Source organism: Microcaecilia unicolor, chromosome 6, assembly GCF_901765095.1.
Source record: "Microcaecilia unicolor chromosome 6, aMicUni1.1, whole genome shotgun sequence".
NCBI classification, from domain to species: domain Eukaryota; kingdom Metazoa; phylum Chordata; class Amphibia; order Gymnophiona; family Siphonopidae; genus Microcaecilia; species Microcaecilia unicolor.
The window spans coordinates 103,242,665-103,262,846 of record NC_044036.1 but is presented as its reverse complement, the minus strand read 5'-3'; the positions used below and the strand labels follow the sequence as shown (position 1 = coordinate 103,262,846).

The window sequence follows — 20,182 nt, the reverse complement described above, 5'->3', positions numbered from 1 at the left end:
GGGGGGGGGTGTTATATGGCCTAATCTTGGGTTAGCTCTATTCACCACTATCGTTTGAGTGCAATTCAGTGAAAAATGTTTTAAACAATTAGATAATTCTAACCAAAAATAAACAAACAAAAATCCCTTTCCCCATAATTTATAGCACAAATAGTTTTCAGAAATCAGTGCTCCTTTGATGCTGCTTCAGAACAGCACATCCCATACCATGTAAAATGAGTTTATCTTGTTGGGTAGACCGGATGGACCGTACAGGTCTTTATCTGTTGTCATTTACTATGTTACTCTTTGGGGTTCTACATGGAATGTTGCTACTAATTGGGATTCCGGAATCTTTTAACTCTTTAGGATTCCAGAATCTTCAGAACTTTTAGTACAAGAACAGTGCTGGGCAGACTTCTACACTCTGTGCCCTGAGAATGGCAAGGACAAATCAAACTCGCGTATATATAAAGTATCACATACCATATATTTATTTATTTATTACATTTGTACCCCGCTCTTTCCCACATACAGACTGGATGGACTGTACAGGTCTTTATCTGCCGTAATTTACTATGTTACTACCGTGTTTCCCCGAAAATAAGACACTGTCTTATATTAATTTTTGCCCCCCCAAAATGCGCTAGGTCTTATTTTCAGGGGCTGTCTTATTTTTCGGGGAAACATCAGGGTTGGATCAGGGTTGGCCCGCCTGCCCTCCGTCGCTCCCGGAACTAACCTTAAACGCCTCCTTTCACCTTCACAGCAAGCAGCAGCAGGGCAGGCCACTCCTTCCTTCCGTGTCCCGCCCTCGCCTGACGTAACGTCCGCGAGGGCGGGGCACGGAAGGAAGGAGAGGTCTGCCCTGCTGCTGCTTGCTGCGGTGAAAGGAGGCATTAAAGGTTAGTTCCGGGAGCGACGGAGAGGGGGGGCCCGGCGACCTTGGGTGGGGGTGGGGGGGTGGGGGCGGCCTTGTCCGGCTCTCGGCGGCCCTGCTTTCAAATAAAAATTTGCTAGGGCTTACTTTCGGGGGAGGCCTTATATCTACCAATTCAGGAAAACCTCTACTAGGTCTTATTTTCGAGGGATGTCTTACTTTCGGGGAAACAGGGTATGTTAATATAATATGCAGTGGCGTAGGAAGGGGGGGCAGTGGGGTGGTCCGCCCCGGGTGCACGCCGCTGGGGGGGGGGGGGGTCGGCTCCGCTGGTTCACTGCTCTCTCTGCCCAGGAACAGGTTACTTCCTGTTCCGGGGCAGAGAGAGCAGGGAACAAGCGGAGCCGATGCAGCTCCTAGCAATGTGCAGTCGGGGCGGATTGGCCCTCCCCACTTTCCGCTGTAAGTATGCGCTCCGGAGGGGGGCGCTCCAGAGGGGGGAGGGTGTGCCTTGCGGAGGGGGGTGCGCAGCGGCGACCCGCCCCGGGTGTCAGCTGCCCTCGCTATGGCACTGATAACATATGCTAGGGTGTCGCTATAACTAGTTCCTCCAAAGGACACATTGATTACAACTTAGAACAAATCACTACTCTACCTATGAAAAGTTATTCCGTTATTATACTTCCTCTATATACATCCGTATGCTGCACAAGCTGGCATGTTTGAAAATATAAGTGAGATTTAAAAATGCTACCAACAATAAAGAACGACAATGTGGAAGCAGCAGGTCATAGGTTTGTTTGCTTTGTTTTGAGTGTACACCGAACGATGGCTACGCGGGGAAGGGGAAACATAGTGCAACCTAAATGGATTCAACGTTTTGACGTCATGCCGCCTCCTGTTCTCAATCAACTATCCTTGGCTCGTTTCTTCTTCGTTGTGGGTGTACCAAGATGGCGGATGCGCGGGGTCCTTCATCTTTTGAACGTCATGCCATATTCGCTTCTTAATCTAATATCTAATCTCCTTGGTGGTGGTGGTGGGGACACTTTTAAGAATAACACCACTGATGTGACAAAATTAAAAAAAAAAAAAACAGCGTGTGGAGCGATGTGTGCGGTAAACGACTAGCAGAAATGAGGAATTGTAATCGCTGACTGTGGAAAGAGAAGATTGCTGGGGTAATGTAAGCCCGGAGGACAACTGAAAGAGGACTCACAAGAAAGCAGGGGACGGTGTAAAAGCCAGATCTGCGGGATCCCCGGGATCTTCCAGATCCAAAGCAGCAGGAGAAAAAAAAAGTCCTGCAACTTGTGTTCCCAATGAAATTGGGGACAGGACGCTATTGACCCCGATTTTGAACGAATACAGTCTCCAAAAATCGGGGACGTCTCTTAACCTTATGTTTGTGCCACGGTCCCTGAAAATAAGCCGGCCTGCCACCGAAGAGCAGACGGGCTGCGCGACAAAGAAATGCAAAACTTCTCCCGTCCAGGACAGCGGGGACTCGGTAACGCAAGAAGCGCCGTCGGCCTCCTCTTCCAGCGTTGTCCCGGCTGTAGCCGAGCCGGACGGACAGAACTCCAGCGCCCTAGCCGAAGAACCAGTGAAAGCATTCAGCAAGGCGCAGCGTTGGCCGGAGCCAGGGGAGCCCGTGTGTGCCGAGTGCGGCCGCTATGGAGAGTACATCTGTGACGAGTCAGAGCAGGATGTGTGCAGCCTGGAGTGTAAAGGTCGCTGCCTGCTGCGATTCCGAGGGGAGACTGCGGTAACGGAGCATGAGCCGGCCCGTTGCGACTACATCGAAGCCCCTTTCATTCAGAGCCTCCGAGAGGAGCAGATCGCCAGTCTCAGAGAACAGCTGGGAATCGTTGTCCAGGGTCCAGGAGTCTGCAGGCCCATCCTAGAGTTTGAACATTGCGCTTTCCCAGAAACGTTAAACTCCAATTTACGTAAAGCAGGGTATGAAATTCCAACCCCTGTCCAGATGCAGATGATCCCAGTGGGGCTTATGGGCAGAGATGTTGTGGCCAGCGCTGACACGGGATCTGGCAAAACTGCAGCTTTTTTGCTTCCAGTCATCGTTAGATCCTTGCAAGAGGTATGTCACCCAAAATGGGAGGGATGGAAAGACTTACGAAGTTCCTTAGGTTACAATGGAACTTCGTAAGTCTAAGTGCTTTACGCCTCATTATTTCTTAGTTCTTTATATAATTTATAGATCTTAACTTTTTGCTACATATGAAAACTAGTGCTTGAAAGAATGGAATTGATGGTTTTAAAACTCAAGCATGTTGTCTTAAAATAGAAAATAAACTTGTCAAGTATGCAGTACCTGACATCTTTGGCAAATCTTCAGCTGTGTTCTCCCACCAAGCTCAATTGTGCCCCCATCCCCTGTATCTCCCCTACCCCTCTGTAGCCCAGCATCCAGTGGCATAGCTAGGACTGGATGGTGCCCCCATAATGCCAACTCTCCTAAGGTAGTGGGGACTGGGGGGTGGTGGGGGGAGGAGGAAGAATCCTTTAAGAGTTCTAGTTGGAGAATGACATGGGGTCAAAGTTTGGCCCCATTCCCTTCCCATCCCATCCCCACAGGCTCTGTTTCCGTTCCCATCCCCACAGGCTCTGTCCACATTTGCGGACGCCTTGAACACTATGATTTTATATTTAAATTGTTTTTATTAAAGTGTAAAAAGGAACAATAGGCTGTGCAACTGTTGTTTATAAATTACAAATAGAAAACAATAATAACAGTGATCAACTATAATAACCCCCACCGCTTTCTAGCTTTCCAACTCCATCAATAGCTGACTTCTACTACCCCAAGGAATCCTAATCCACCCTGTTAAAACTTCCAGGGGTACAAAATACAACCCATTTTGTATGCCCTAGCAGGGGAGTAATATGCCCTATGAAGCACTGTTATGATTTTTTAATTTGTGGATGATTAAGTGATCAACAATTTCAGAATTCAGTGTAGCTCTCCAGTCTTCCACAGTCCTTCCTGCAGTAGAAGATGTCTTCTCAGAAGATGTGCTGGTAGCAGGAATGTACAGGATCCCCCATGCAAATGTTGCCAGTTGTGGCCATCATGTTTGCTTATTTTTCCAAAAATCAAAATATATTTGCAACGCTCAAACATAAATAATGGTCCAGTTCATTAACAAGCTTAAAAGTAGAGAATGACACGGGGACAAAGTTTGTCCCCATCCCCACATGCTCTGCCCTTGCCCCGTCTCCGCGTGCTTTGTTCCCATGTCATTCTCTAGTTTTAGTAAACAAATCCTGCAAGAAGCAAACACGTTCCAGACCTACATATAGAAAACCTGTCACAGTAATAGACATAGAAGCTGAAATGCAAGATATCAGAGATGTAAATATGTAAGTTTTGGGAAATGTGCAATTAATAAATTCAGAAAAACGGGGGGGGGGGGGGGGGGGGGGGAGGCAAATCATGTTCAGAAGGTAGGGAGGGAGACAAGATAAAGCACGTATTTTTGGCTTCCACCAAAACCTGGATATTAGGCCAGTTTCGGCACAGTAACCAAAACTAAAATTTGGTCAGTCCCTAACCTGAAATAAGCAGTTTGTGCACAAAAAACTGCACATTTGTCTGAATTAAATCAGTTCTGCTAAGATTATTCAGTAGCGACGTGAAAGGCTGATATCAAATGATAGTAAGTGTTTGGTTGCAGTTACACCGAACAACATGGTTATTGTTTCTGTAATGAGATTGGGTGTTTCTTATAGATTTTTGGATGCTGATCTTAGAAATTATAGCAACATTTTTCTATAATGTATGGTTTTACAGAAATTTACAGAAGTTTGTAATGCTACATGTGCGTCAACACAACATCACTAGTAAATGAACACCAGCTAGGGGGGAGGGTGACTTTTTCACGTCACTGTACATACTAGTAGCCATTAGAAAAGCTATATGGTTCAGTCACTAGGTTTCACAATAGAATTTATAACTAAGAAAACGAATAACTTCTGAATCACAAAGAGCCAGATGAGCTAGCTGTATGGCGGTGGGGCAGGGGAGTGCATGGTGGAAAGCGTGGAACATTGTTCATGAAGTTTTTTTTTTTTTTTTCTAATCATGCTGCACATGTGTGTTTGTGACTAGGAGAGGAATGGGGAGGGGAGTTTGAAAGAAGCAATTCCCTAACGGCTATATTTCAGTGTATCTTTTTTTGTTGTTGAGGCAGCTTGTGCTGTTTCTTCCATATATATGAATTGAGCCAATATTTGGGGACTTTTTCTTTGAAATCATCGGTGCAGAGTGGAGTCGCAGCCTAATGGTTAGAGCAGGGGGACTGAAAACCAGGGAAGCCAAGTTCAAATTTGATCCCATTCTATTAAGTTTTCACAAGGTTTGGAAAGAATGAAGAAAGCTGAAAGCAGACTCATAGTTGAAGATTTTCTCATTCTCTGCCTGCAAGAACTGTGAGTTGATATGTAGAAGTCTTACTACAGCGATGTGTCCACATAAAATCTTATTTTTACTTTAAAAATAATTCAAAGAATTTCTAATGAAAAAAATACTTTTGCACTAATATTTTCTTTTCTTTTTTTAGAATGAAACTCCAACTGCTCTTATTCTGACTCCAACACGAGAATTAGCCATTCAGATAGAGCAGCAGACTAAAGAGCTGATTTCAGGTCTGCCATGTATGAGGACAGCACTTCTAGTTGGGGGTATGCCTTTACCGCCTCAGCTGCATCGCTTAAAACAACATGTGCAGGTAAAGTGGGCTTCAGTTGAAAGGTGACTGATGGGCAGTACTGACACACAAAGGCGTAGAAAATGTTTTGGAAAACTTGGGTGCCTAACCAAACTTTTAGGAGGTAGGGCACAAAAAAATCATCATAGATTTATATTTTATTTTATTGTTTAGAATTTGGTCCATTTTACTCCATCTTTGTATATTCTCTCTTTAACTTTCTTTGCCTCTCATTCCCACCAGCCTTTTCATCACCATCTCTTTTAGCCCTTCTTCTTGGCCAGTGCAGGGGATGAACCTAGCAGCTTCTGTCCTTTATGGTATTAGAAGTTGTTGTCCTGCCTGACTGTTCATCTTGGGCTCTAATGGCAGCTTGTCCAGTCCTTTTCCCACCATCAGTTCTAGCTACTGTTCTGTCTAGTGCTTCTGCCTCTTCCTCCCAAATCCATAAAGTGGGGAGCCTAGTTCTTTCTCTCTTGAACCCCAGTGGCAACTTTTCTGCCAAAGACTCATCACCTTTCCTTCCATGTAATGACTGTAGTTCTGATCCAACTTGGGGATAACACACCCTACCTCAGCTCTTGGAGTCTGCGGTCTGTACAAGGGAATAAGACACAACACCACCGAATATACAGGAAAATGTGCTAAAGCTTTAAGGAAGCAGTCTCACAGCTTCCCAGTGTAGCAGCTTTGCTTGACTTTTGAATTCCCTTCTCATCATCTGGCTTTGTATTAGCAATAATCAACATGACAGCACATTCCATTACATGATCATAAATTTAGTAAACAATATCTAATTTTGTTTCCTCACACATTGCCTGTAACATTTACATCACACCTTCTTTGGCTAGACTACACACACATTTCCTCCCTTATGCCTGGTTTCATGTCTAGTCTCAAAGTCCAGTATAGTACATTTAGTTTCAGATAATAGATAATATTCACAGCTCATTCTCTCCAAGGTTATCTCTCTCATAATCAGAAGAACCTAACAATTCTTTATATGACTGATACAAACTCTCCACTTCCCCTTGGTCCTTTTTGGACCTAACCATTTTTCTTCATATGACTGACACAAATTCTCCACTTCTCCTTAATCTCCTACTGGACCCCTTACACAGTAACAGATGTGAAAATGTAGACACCCAGACAACCTGGCACCTGGAATTTTGTAACCTTTTGTATGTACATTCAGCATTTCATTCATTTGAATACCAGACTGTTTTAGAGAGAATTACAGTTTAGGGAGGGAAGTTATTAACATGGACTACCGTTAAGGTGGGTTAGTTTATTGTTAACCTCCGTTATTAATAACTAGTCTCACTGCATAAAATGGGACCTGTGGTAAAATAACCCATCTTAACGGTAGCCCACATAGATAACTGCCCCCCTTAGGAGCGCTGCTATTAAGACAAAACAATACAATAAAATATGTGTATTCCTCTGCAAACCTATCAGGCTCTACGTAGATAATAAAAAGAATGCTATCCAGTTCTGCTGAATTACAAGTCTCATAATAGAAATTTGTGAAAAAATTTGCTAAACAAAAAGTGTTTTCAAAAGTTTCCCAAATCTCAAATACAGTAGCACAGTTCACACAGACACCTCTAAGAGGACAGTTGGATTCAGATTTGTCAACCATTATTGGGGCCTCCATATGTTCTTCTCCCTGGTAACTCATATCCTTCCCTCTCAGTAAGAAACAGGGTACTATCTCCCTGACAATGTAATACTTCCAGCAAATATTTCTTAAAGATATCCAAGGGGAGCATGCTGGTCACTTTTGGGACAGTTCAAAGTTAAAATATCTCACAAACTTTTCCATCTGCTCTGTTTTACAGTGAATTACTATTTTATCTTGAACTAAGGCATTGCTCACACTTTTAATGTTCTGTTCTTTTACCAAAACCTTCAATCTCTGCTGCTGTTTCTTTGAGGAGATTCTTTTATCTATGTCAGCACTCCCACAGGAATGAATTTCCAAAGAACATTTACATAAAGAGGCATCCAGCTTAATCGGTAATCTTCAGGTTTATTGACGAGTCATTGTCAAAATATTTTTATGGGCCGTCCCTTTCCTGTAGTCTGCATAAATGAAAGATCTTGGGGGCAGGGCTGGAAAATCCCTAAGTTCCAAACTTTGGTAGCATCTTTGGGGAGAATTATACCTGTGGCTGAGCCCAGCATTGAGGAGATCCACAGCAGCTGGCAAAGAAACAGTGGAGGGAAGAGAGAGCAGCTAGGGAAGTGGGGAGGGGGAGCTTAGAGAATCAAGTGTGGGGATGGTGCAGGAAGCAATATAAACATAATAAAGAGCAAAATAAAGAATAATACATAAGAGAGAAAACAAATGAGTTTAAAAAAACTTTTCCTTGGTTCTTAAAGAGTTAGGTTGGTCCCCAGATTTTGAAAAATATTTTTCCATCTCTGCTTTGGGGTCATACATTTATTAGATAAAACATTCAAATTCTCTCAGACCATTCAAATTTTTTGTGGTAGTGGAAATGATAGTCAATGCCTTGCAGCCTGATTTTTAGACACCTCTTTTACTTTATCAGCATTACTTTAGGTGTAGGTTATCTAATCAGTATTCATTAACAGTTGTTTTTTCTTAATGCTATGTTTGTTTGTGTGTGTTTTTTTATAAGGTTATAATAGCAACACCAGGAAGACTCCTAGAAATTGTGAGACAAGACTGTATTCAACTCCAGGGTATTAAAATTGTAGTCGTGGATGAAGTAAGTGTGTGTGTTTTTTGTTTTGTTTTTTTTTTTGCATTATTCTGCTCCTTAGGATTCTAGTTTGGTCATAAACCGCATCCTTTGGACTGTGGTTCCATGAACTTTAATTTTCAGGGATCTTTCTCCTTTATATCTTGTTATAATCCCACTTTCCCCTCCATTGTGACAAACAGCCCTTGGTTGGGGTCACAGCTCCCTCTAGAATCTGAACAATATGGACCTTGCTTCTGTCTCCTTGGTATCATCACAGCATCCACAGAGGCATGGAGAGCAGAAGCCAGGTTTGGGAATCAAACCCAGGTCTTTTCATAGCAACGCAGTTTGTAGCACTTACCACTGAGGCTCCCCCCACCCCCCCCAACACCAGGCCAGTCTAAACAAGTTGGTCCTTGAAATGAAAACAAAAACTGTTTACTGGGGGGGGGGAGGGAAGCAGAGATATGCTTTCCTTATGTAATTTATGAAGAACTGATATTTAGATGTCATATTGAAAATGCCCCTCTAAGTCCAGCTTTGGACATTTTGCTCAAAATGTTCAGACTCCAAATAGTAAATATAGAGATTTTCGAAAAGTCTATCTTTTTTTTTTTTTTTCTGAAAATGGCCACTTGCTAGATGTTTTTATGCTCTGTGTTTATCATTTTGGTCCATTAAAAAAAAAGTTCAAGTAAAAAAATGCACAAAATCAAGCCACTGGGATATGTGCATGTTTGTGTTTGTGTGTGTGTGGGGGGGGGGGGCAGCATTCTTAGTACATTGGCCACACAGACGTCCCAGCAGATCAGTGAATTAACCTAGGGGCACTGCAGTGGACGTCGCATAAAGGTCCCAGGTACACATCTCACCACTGCTCACTTATATTGTAAGTGAGCCCTCTAAAACCCACCAAAAACCTACTGTACTCAACTATACACCACCATATGTGGCTGCGAGTGTCGCCTATTTAGGTACAGCAGTGTTTTGGAGGGCTCACACTCCACCACAAATGTAGATTATTGGCCTGGGTCATGTTCTCCATAGTGCACTGCACTGACCACTAGTCTACTCCAGGGACCTGCTTGCTGTACTAATAGGACTGGCTATAACATCTGAGGCTGTCATACAGACTGATATGTACTGTTTGTTTTACATCTTTGGGATTGGGAGGGGGTCATTGACCACTAGGGGAATAAGGGGAGGCCATTTCTTTATTCCTACCATTGTAATTTGGTCATTTAGGGCACTTTTCTGTGTCTTAGTCATTATTAAAACAGGTCTAGCTCAAAACGTGTTAGTTTTAGTCCTGCACGTTTTCATTTTGTTCCATTATGGCTGAAAAACAACAAGGTCTTTGACACGTCCCCTTGAGATTTGGACGCACTGCAAATGAACAGCATAGAAAAACGTCTGGAATATGGGTTTTGAAAATACCGATTTGGACATTTTGGTGAGGAAAAGGTCCAAATGCTGCTGTACGCCACTTTTGAAATGTTTTTTGAAAATGAGCCCCTTACCAGAACTACACAGCTACTTATATAAAAGCATCTTAGGAAACAAAAGATTTCTTGAAGGACTTCTGCTTTAGTTGTTTGACTAGGTATATGACACTTGAGTCAGCCTAGAGCAGCCTTTTGATTGCTTAAGAGAAAAGAAAACCTGTATTCTAGGTCCAAACTCAACTTTGGTTAAAATAAATACTGCCTTAAAAAGCTCTGCTTTCTTCATCAGGCCTTTTGGCAGAACTTCTTAGTCAGATGTATATATGACTTATAAACTTGATTTGTGTGTGGCCTTGCTCAGTTCTGTTACATTAAATTTTGGTTCATAGTATAGCACAGTTTTGCAAGTTAATGTTTACAAATTAATAGTATTTCTGTTGCATGAAATATTAAATGTACTGAATTTTTTTTGCAACCTTCATGACCTGGCTGACTGCCGTTATGGTTTATTAAGTTTAATATACTGCCATTTCATGAAGTCATAGCAAGGCAGTTTGCAGTTCAGTTAAACTAGTAAAAAATAGAGTCACACAATCAGTTTAAGAATAGCATGGGTTAATGGATGTAACAAAACCTTTTTCTATCTGCTGTTTCTCTATTTAGAGTTTTGTAGCATTTGGAACACACATACCTCTGATTTCTTACATGGCTGTTTTTGTTCTTCAGGCTGACACCATGCTAAAGATGGGTTTCCAGCAGCAGGTTTTGGATGTGTTAGAAAACACACCAGAGGACCGACAGACAATACTGGTGTCTGCCACAATTCCAGCAGGCATTGCACAGTTTGCTGATCAGCTTTTGCAGAATCCTGTCAAAATAACTGTTGGGGAAAAAAATGTGCCCTGTGCCAGTGTTCGGCAAATTGTCTTGTGGGTAGAAGAGCCATCCAAAAAGAAGAAATTATTTGAAATCGTAAATGTAGGTCATTGTTCATAATTTTTTTTCCAGATGCAAAGTGTATTCCGAGGTTCCTTCCTTTGCACAGATCATAAAATTAATTTTATCTTCATTGCCTATTTTAGTATTTTTCAAGGACAGCAAATATGCTACTTAAGTTTTGTAGAGACTTTGTGAAAGTTATCAGGAGTGGAAAGCAAGTTTCCTCTCTTTCTTTAGATTCTCTGAATTTACCTATTTTGCAGAGTGTATTATTGTTTTAGATTTTGAAAGAAATCTTAAGAGATGAAAACACAGCAGTCAGTGTGCCTGACAACTTGGATTTGGCCAGTTTTGGTGTTGGGTTCCTTCCCTCAGTGGTTGTGAACTTAGCTTCCTCAGTCCTTGGCCAAGAACGTATTAATAATAGTTCAGTTAAATTGAGTGTAAAGGAAGCTATAAAGTAACTGAGCAAAGGTATTTTTGTTAGGCTAATGAATGTTTTGTGTTGTGAGCTTTAGGACCTGCTGAAGTCCTTTGCTCAAGCAGCTGCTGTTTCTTCTTTGAAGTGGCTTAATACCATATTCCATTTCTTTTAGGAAAATTTAAAAAAAACAACAAAAACGTTGATCATAATGAAGCATTTGCAAGTGTTTTCAGTCTGCTAGTCAGTCCTAGTAATATAGCAGAATGGGTACAACGTTTTGAAATGGCCGTTTTCCATTCTCAGGATAAGAAGCTCTTCCACCCCCCTGTTTTGGTGTTTGTGGAGTGTAGACTAGGAGCTGACCTTCTCAGTGATGCAGTGCAGAAAATTACTGGACTCCAAAGCATTGCTATGCATTCTGATAAATCACAGAGTGAAAGAACCAAGATTTTACAGGTTTGTATATTGTGAAACTGAAGAGATTTGTGTTCCTGTGGTGTATATTAAATGTATGTTTAAATTCCAGTTTATCTGCCATGATTTTTAAATACATTATGGTTTTTACTTATTAAGGTGCACTAAGGTTTCACTTTACCATACATTGGTAGCCAGAATGAATACGCAGTGACTGTAAAAGCTCTGCATTAGCTGTTCTGGATGTTCCCAATCTTTTTGGAGGGCCAGCAACGCAGAGAAAACTTTGCTGCCTTACATAAACATCATGGCAGATAGTACACAAACCCCCAAATTCTATGTAGCACGCCTAGCTTTCCGCACAGAAATCCAGGCTGTAACTTAATTGACTTAACCATCCTATCAGCATTGTTAACAGCACTTAACAAGTAATAATAAGTATTAATTAGAATGTACACGTTCAAATCCCTGACCGTATTCTGTAATGCAGTGCACCTAAATTTTAATGTATGCAGGCAAAAAGGGGCGTGGTTATGGGCGGGGAAATAGACATTTTGTGCTTGTTCCCAAATTTACGCACGTTTTTATAGAATGACCCAGTGCGCATAAATCTGCGTGCAGGGATTTACACCAGGTTTTCGTTGGTGTAAATAGCTGCATGTAGTTTTAGTCACCGTGAGGTCCGCCTAAGCATGTTCTATATACCACGCGTAAATCTAAGCGTTTCTTATATAATACGCCTTGGTGGAAATGTTTACTGCACAGATTTTTTAGGCGCCATTTATATAGAATTGCCCCCAATGCAGGTAGTTATGCATATGGCATTAACATTGAACAGTTCTGTGTAACTCTGTAATTATGAAGTTCTGTAAAAAAAAAACACCACCACCACATGGGCGTCATGCCTTTAAATGTTAAACTTTTTTTTGCAATTAAAGGTTAGGTGATTATGGTTCTTTGGAGTTTTGTGTGACTGTCAGGACTTGCTGTTTTCTTTGACTGCAGTTTCTTTTTGTATAGGCTGCTGCCATAGGCAATTGCCTAGTCTTGCCTAGTGGTTGAGCCAGTTCTGCATTATGAGTTTGAAAACAGATGTTATGCTCTAATAAGACTTTTTCTACTTTGTTAATTGGCAAAGTATAGTTTTCACTTTCTAGAATGACATTTCAATTCAAAGTAGATTACAAACTTTTGAAAAAAAAAAACCAAACAAACATTAATCTGGACTGATTACACCTTCTGAGCTGAAGTAAATGTCCATGGCTGCTTCTTAGTTGTGATTGTAGGTTTGTTAGGGTAATTTTATAAAGGCACGTAAGCGCTCATGCATCTTTATAAAAGGAGGCTTGAAATAGACCTGCCTTTGGGAATGCATCTGTACAAAATACCTATTAGGACTCAGTCTTGTCGACGTGTACTTCTTTACATGCTGAAAAAGCTTTGTAATATTATCTCCATATGTGGAAGTGACTCAGAGCCAGAGGTTAGTTTGTTTCTAAATGATAAATAGTCAACTTCATGGTGAAGTTCAACCAGTAAAGAATTCCAGAGTGGTGGCAACGTGCTTGACGAAGCCCTCTCTCCTAAATGGATGGCAGATATAAGCAGACTTTTGCTTGGGATTTGATGCTATGGTAAAAGAATGCTATATTAGATACTCTCTAAGATAGTTTAGCACTCACCGCACTTTGGTCAAATGGTTAAAAGTTAGAAATCAGGTGGTTGTAAAATACTAACTGGGAGCCAACAAAGACCCTCAAAGGCATGGGGGAATGCTAACTTGCAGTTTATGATCTGTTGGGCTGCTACATTTTGGACTCTTGGCAGATTAAAATTTTAAATGTTGTTGTTTTTTTGTTAATAGTCCAGACATAGTGTCCATAATCTTTATCACACTGGAGTTTCTGAGAAAGAAATGTAGTAGTTTCATAAGCATAGTTTATGGAATAGTATTTTTGCCGTGAAGGAGAAAAGTTTGGGTACTTGTACTTATTCGTGGATTGCCTTTTTATTACTGAGCAAGAGCACTGATCACTAGCGAATGGTTTGTTGGCAAGAAAACCTCTAGATGCCAGAAGAAAGAGGGTAAGAAAAAAAATGAAGAAATAAATCTGCTTGCTTTTCTAATTGACAGGGGCTGCTTCAAGGGGATTATGATGTTGTGGTCAGCACAGGAGTCCTTGGACGAGGACTAGACTTGATCAATGTCAAACTGGTTGTGAATTTTGATATGCCTTCCAGCATGGATGAATATGTGCATCAGGTATGAATCATAATAACATTACACAAAGACTTTGGTTTGTTTTACTCAAATAAATCTATGCTGGCTTTACAAGGTTTCTGTAGACAGCATGGAGAATGCAGACATACTTTGAGATGACGTCATCTGATGAAGCCCGAGTGCCCAGAACTCTCCTCAGGTCAGAGAAGTCTGACAAAAGTTGACCCGTCTGGGTGGGGGATTCCTACACTGCCTCATAATTCCTCTTTGTTTCCAGACTACATCTGGCGGATGTACTACAGCTCTTCTTAGCACCTCCTCTTACCTCAGAGCTATTTTTAGCTTGGCTCAGTTTTTACTTTCTATTTTCAAAACCCCCAATGTCGCGGTTTCACTTGCGCATTCTTTTTCATTGCTGACATGGCTGTGTAATTGACATCTGCCTCTCCTGTGTTGCCCAGACTTCCTTTCCGGCAACTCACAGCAGCACTTCAAATCCTAAAGTAAAATCTGCCACACAGCAAGCCAACATCTTGCCTGTTGTGGCTGGGGGCTGTGGTATCTATCGGAAAGGCAACAATCCATATTGTTCTGCAGCACCTCACCACCATGGGCACTGACTTGTGGGGTACCGCAAGGATTGATACTGTCACTTATTCTGTTCAATATCTACCTCAAGCCACTAGTTGAGCTGATTCGGTCAATGGATACTCAGTTCTACATCTGCGCAGATGACGTGCAGCTACTCATACCCATTGAACCTGACTTTCCCACAGCCCTGAATAAACTGACTACCTGTTTAACAGCAATTCAAGAATGGGCTAAAAACAACAAACTTTGCCTGAACCCAAGTAAAACAGAGCTTCTATAGGTCCTTAACACAAGTGGACACATACCCAACATCAAAATCTCTTTTGGGAAGTACAAACTTCCCTGATCTTCCAGATCCAAGCAACCTTCATGAGCTGCTTCCATCATTTGCAGCAACTATGCTGCCTCCCTCCTTACACTGAGAAGGCAAATCTTAGCGGGGTTTAAAAAAGTTTTGGACAGCTTCCTAAAGGAAAAGTCCATAGACCATTATTAAAATGACTTGGAGAAAATCCACTGCTTTATTTCCGGGATAAGCAGCATAAAATCTGTTTTACTGTTCTGGGATCTTGCCAGGTGCTTGTGACCTGGATTGGCCACTGTTGGAAACAGGATGCTGGGCTTGATGGACCTTTGGTCTGTCCCGGTGTGGCAATACTTATGTACCTTATGAATGGTTGTGCATGCTGTAATATTATCAGGACTGCATTACTGTAATATACACTACACTGGTCTGACTATAAAGGGTTTCCACCAGCTCCAATTGATTCAGAATGCTGCAGTAAGACTAATAGAAGGTTGTAAATGATGTGATTACATCACACCATTAAAAAAAAATTTCTCTGGCTACCAGTATAATACAGGGCTAAATTTAAAACTCTGTGTCTGATCTTCAGTATGTGAAAGATGGCCGCTACCTAGAGGGCACGGGAGCAGCTAGCTCCGACGACTCTGACTGGGAATCGACTCGGAACGGGCTGTGTGACACCTGGGTGGGCACGGTGCTCAGCGGACCAACGGCCGCTGTCTGATCCAAGCTGAGGACCAACCAAAGGCCGAATGGAGTACTCCACGGTGTCAAGGCATCTTGGGGTCAGCTCCTCTGGATGGAGCTGCACCATACTGCTGCACCGAGACTGATGCGGTCGGACGGGTCGGAGAGAGCCGCAGAGTGATGACGCAGCTCCCTCCCTGTCTTGGAACAACGCTACCCTGCCAGGCCTCGGCGCCCACTCGCGCCTCAGCATCATCGAGAGGAGCGCCAGCCGATTGGACGCCCGCCCAAGGCGACAAGGTGAGGAAGAGAGCGGTGCACGTGGCACAGAGCCGGGGAGGACAGACGGGAGAAGCAATCTCTGCAGCGATCCCGAGGGGAAGACAGACGTGAGAAGCAATCTCTGCAGCGATCCTGAGGCGAGGCAGGGGACCCGACCAGCTCACGTGCTGTCTGTTAAAATGTTTTATTATGTATTGTGTTGACATTGGAATGTAGCATAATATGCCGTACCTTTTATTGTTGTTTGAATATGTATTGCCTATGTTTGACATTCTTGCTGTACACCACCTTGAGTGAATTTCTTCAAAAAAGTGGTTAATAAATCCTAATAAATAAAACAAATCAACCATTTGAGCCCCTTGGAGTTCCTTCAATGCAACATCTCACCTGGAGAACAGGTTTTTTTTTTAATTGCTATCATTAAAGCCAGTAGAGTCGGCGATCTACAGGATTTAGTTTGCTATCTCCCATATGCACACAACAGAGTACTCCTCCATACTCCACCCCAAATTCCTGCCTAAAGTGGTTTCTGACTTGCACGTAAATCAAGCAATAGCTCTGCCAATGTTTTTTTCACCACCTCACCTGTCACAAGCAGAATCTTCCTGGCATACCCTGGATTTTAGCTGAATGAAAGGCTTGCGGAAATCATCATCATTTTTTGTTACTTACAATCTCAAAAACCCTGGCTTACCAGCTTCCAAGCAGTCTTTATCTACCTGTGTGTCAGAATGCATTGCCTTATGTTATGCGCTTGAAGGACTTCATCTTCTGAGGCTTATTGTCCCCTATCAAATTTGTGCTAAAGCTGCTTCAATAGCAAACCTCCGTTTAGCATCTGCAGGAGACATTTGCAAAGCAGCAACCTGGGCATCCACCCATACTTTTACCACACAAATTTTCCATTCAAGATGCAGCTTTTGGCCAAGCACTCCCTTGCAGCAACTTCACATATTAACTCATACTTTTTCCCTTCCTTTCTTTCCTCTACCCTTTCTCATTACAGGCCACTAAGTTAAGAATAATTTTGAAGTGGCCCTTAGCTTGGGACTCATGTCTGAGTGTCCCTGCATTCCCCATGGTGTCTACAGAGAAAGCAAAGTTGCTTATATGTAACAGGTTCTCCATAGACAACAGGGGAATGCAGCCATACTACCCTTCCCCCGTCTCCTCAAAAGTCAAACAGTTGGACAAGTAAGAATGGTTAGTGCACATTAGCTTGGGTATCGACTAGAGAGGAGGAGGGACTGTGAGGCAGCACAGAAATCGCCCATTTAGGCTCAGTGAAGACTCCTTTATTCAGACTTCTCTGAGCTGCAGGAGAGCTCTGGGCACTCAGAGTATGGCTGCATTCCCTTATTGTCTACGGAGAACTTCTGTTACAGATAAGCAACTTTGCCTTCTATGCAGTCAGCCAAGTTCTTTAGAATTTTGTTTTGTTTTTAAAATAGGATTTTATTTGCATGGATGATGCTTTTGTGGTAGTTATGAAGGATTGTACTAATATAGAATGATGCAAATAAATGTTATTAAGGGAGACACTGCAGAATAATTTTTTTAATTTATTCTTTACGGTGTTCAATTTTGCAAATTCTATCTAACTTTAGTCTCTTCCAGCTCATCCTTACTTAATACCTTCCCATTTTCTCCTGCCTCATTTTGTTTATTTTTTATTAATTTTTTGTTGATGATCAAGGCAACATTCGTTACAATCTATAGCAAAGTTATCCAACAGATTATGTACAAGCATGTCATAAATCCAAAATACAGCTTGTCATCATAAATTTTCTATTTTCTCCCCCCCCCCGTTCAAACCCAATATCACAGTACAGCCTGGGGAGTTATCTTGGAGTCACAGTATGCTTACATAGGTCCACACCTTTCCTTTTTTGCATTCCCCATTCCATCTGCGTACCAACCCTTCCAGATCTCCCCTTCTCCCTCTTCAATAACCTCCCCACCCCTCTACCCCCCCTCCATCCCTCTCTACGGTGTTACCCATTCAAAATTCTGCTACGGGCTGTTGGGGTCAGCGTGTCCCAAAATGGAGACCAACATTGAAGCAGGCTGTCCCCCTTTTGGGAGGCCAGAACTTCCACCTCTCTCCGCTCTATGGCACTCAAGGAAATCATTAAGGATCTCCATCTTTGCAATGTGGGTGGGTCTGACGAGATCCAGACCAGAAGGATCGTCTTCTTTCCCATAGTAACTGTTCTCCGAATTAATGCTAACATGCCTTTCTTGCGACAACCCCTCACCTGATAGGTATCAAATAGTAGGGCGGGGGCCGGGCGCCACTCAGTCCCACAGATAGTTGACACAAATGCGCAAAGCCGTCCTGCCTCATTTTATATATATGAACTGAATATTGCAAAGATATTTTATAGTGGAGACCTCAGGAACCCCTTCCAGTGCTACTCATGATCCCTTCTGCAAAAGTTTTGAAGAGAGTATTATTTGGCAGATCTGCACATCTCAAAGACTGTAGATGCATTCAAGGAACAAGAACCTGTCAAATGAAGGATCTGTTTGTGTTGCCAGGTCCTCACTGTAACAGTGCAGTACAGAATAGATGTGCTCAGGGCAGTAAACCTCTTATTACTTTTGATTTCATATTCTACTTTACTAATACTATACAATATATATGGTGTATTGTGAACTTGTGCATGTCACTGTATTTGCCTGTGTCTGTTCACCCACTTCTTTGGACCCTTTATTGTTTTTTAGTGAAATTTGAGCAAGCTGATGAGTTTGAATACAGGGTGACAATCCATAGAAGTGCCATATTTAATGGACTTAACTGTTCGAAATGTTTGTAGTGCTTGCTGCTTTTTAAAAATAGTTATGAACAATTATGCCCCTCCCCCCAAATCAGAAACCATCACAAATGAAAATTGTGATGTATTATCTAATTTCTTATCCTTTTAAATTAATTTCAGTAGACCATAATATACACAAGCAATCCATCCCTTCCAAAAAAAGACTACCAAAGGCTCAAATACTGTATTAGCAGAATTACTGAGCGTAGCAGTGATTATTAATCATTGCCCCAATATAATTATCCATATATTCTGTACAAGCACCCAAACTAAAAAAAAAAATTAAAAAATAGTTTGCGACTTTAAATCCCACTCTTTAAAAATATAGAACATGTGAGCTGAATCTTATGTCATACAAACATGGTCTGTGTTTGAAATATCTTACTTGAAGTCTCTTATTTAGTCGATGTACAGTAAGATATCAAAAAGAAGCAACAGTTAATTCATTACTGCAATCGTTGGATTCTCCATCACCATTATGCTAAGCGATTCTGCTATCAATAAGTGGTACTGTATTTGAGTACCTTGTTTGTATTTTGGGAGAGATTAATTGGTTGTGTACATTCTGGTCAATTTAAATTAATTGGATAAAAAAAATTAAGACATTAACACTCCACAGTTTTTGTGTTCAGTTTATGTAGATTTGAACAGAAACATCAGTGACTGGGTGTATAATGTTAAAGAAAATATAACAGCTTTTTGTATTTCAGGTTGGAAGAGCAGGAAGGTTGGGACACAGTGGAACCGCAATTACATTTGTGAACAAAAACAACAGGAAGCTTTTCTGGGATATTGTAAAACGAGTCCAACCAACAGGCTCCCTTCTTCCACCACAACTGCTAAATTCCCCTTACGTCCACGAACAGCAAAAGAAAGAGGCAAAAACTAAGCATTCGCACAATGCCCTGGTAACAGGGGATAATCTCATGGCCATTATCAAGAGACATGACAAAAGTGCTTCTCACAAGTGACATGTTCTAATTTATACTGTATGTTACAGTTCTCAAATTTAGAAAGTATATTTCAAAACTTTATTGTGGAATTAAATTTGCATTTTTGCTTTTTGAACTTGGAAGCTTCATTTTGTAATGTGATTGGATACTGGTTTTAATGTACTTCTGGCAGAAGTAAAGTCTTTCTCATTCCATGAGCGAATGAACTGCTTACAAGCCAGAGCCTAAAACTTGAGTAATTTTAAGGTATGTGCAGAAAAGTGCCTCCTTTCTGGAAGTCTGTGCAGCCTCCATTTTATCCCCATCTCACTATATTTGTTTGGCTTTTGCTCAAACCTTTTCAGTAGTAGCTCAAGGTCATGTTACATTTTAGATATAGTAGACATTACAGATGGCTTAGTATCTAAGGGCTGCATGCATGAACATTTGTTAATATGATTTAATGCAGGCCTCATTATTGGAATTGGGACATATTTAATAATATACATAAATAAAATTTGATTTGCATGAATATGTTTACACACATCATTAAATTTAGCACTGGCTTTGTACATGGGCACATCACTTCATCTTTCATTGCCTCAAGTTCACGAGGAGCATACTTAGGGATTTGAACAATGGCTTCTCTGCTTTTCAGTCCACCATGCTAGCTCTCAGGGCTGGCGTAAGGGTGTGGCAAACAAGGCAGTTGCTCTGGGCCCCTCTATCATAGGAGTCCCAAAGCTGCCACAAGCCAAAGGAGCCATAGGCTGAAGGCCAGCTTTTGACCCCCTCCCGGGTTTCTGAGGAGGTGTAGC

At 41.8% G+C, this 20,182-nt stretch overlaps 1 protein-coding gene across 1 annotated transcript; it reads left to right on the top strand.

Moving 5' to 3' along the window:
* Positions 1 to 1,792: 1,792 nt before the first annotated feature.
* LOC115471789 (probable ATP-dependent RNA helicase DDX59) lies at positions 1,793 to 19,500 on the top strand. The gene is made up of 7 exons (XM_030205623.1): positions 1,793 to 2,960; positions 5,443 to 5,610; positions 8,238 to 8,327; positions 10,475 to 10,726; positions 11,415 to 11,567; positions 13,660 to 13,788; positions 19,143 to 19,500. Exons 1-7 carry the CDS (start codon positions 2,262 to 2,264, stop codon positions 19,401 to 19,403), a joined length of 1,752 nt encoding a protein of 583 aa, XP_030061483.1. The 5' UTR covers positions 1,793 to 2,261; the 3' UTR covers positions 19,404 to 19,500.
* Positions 19,501 to 20,182: the final 682 nt, after the last annotated feature.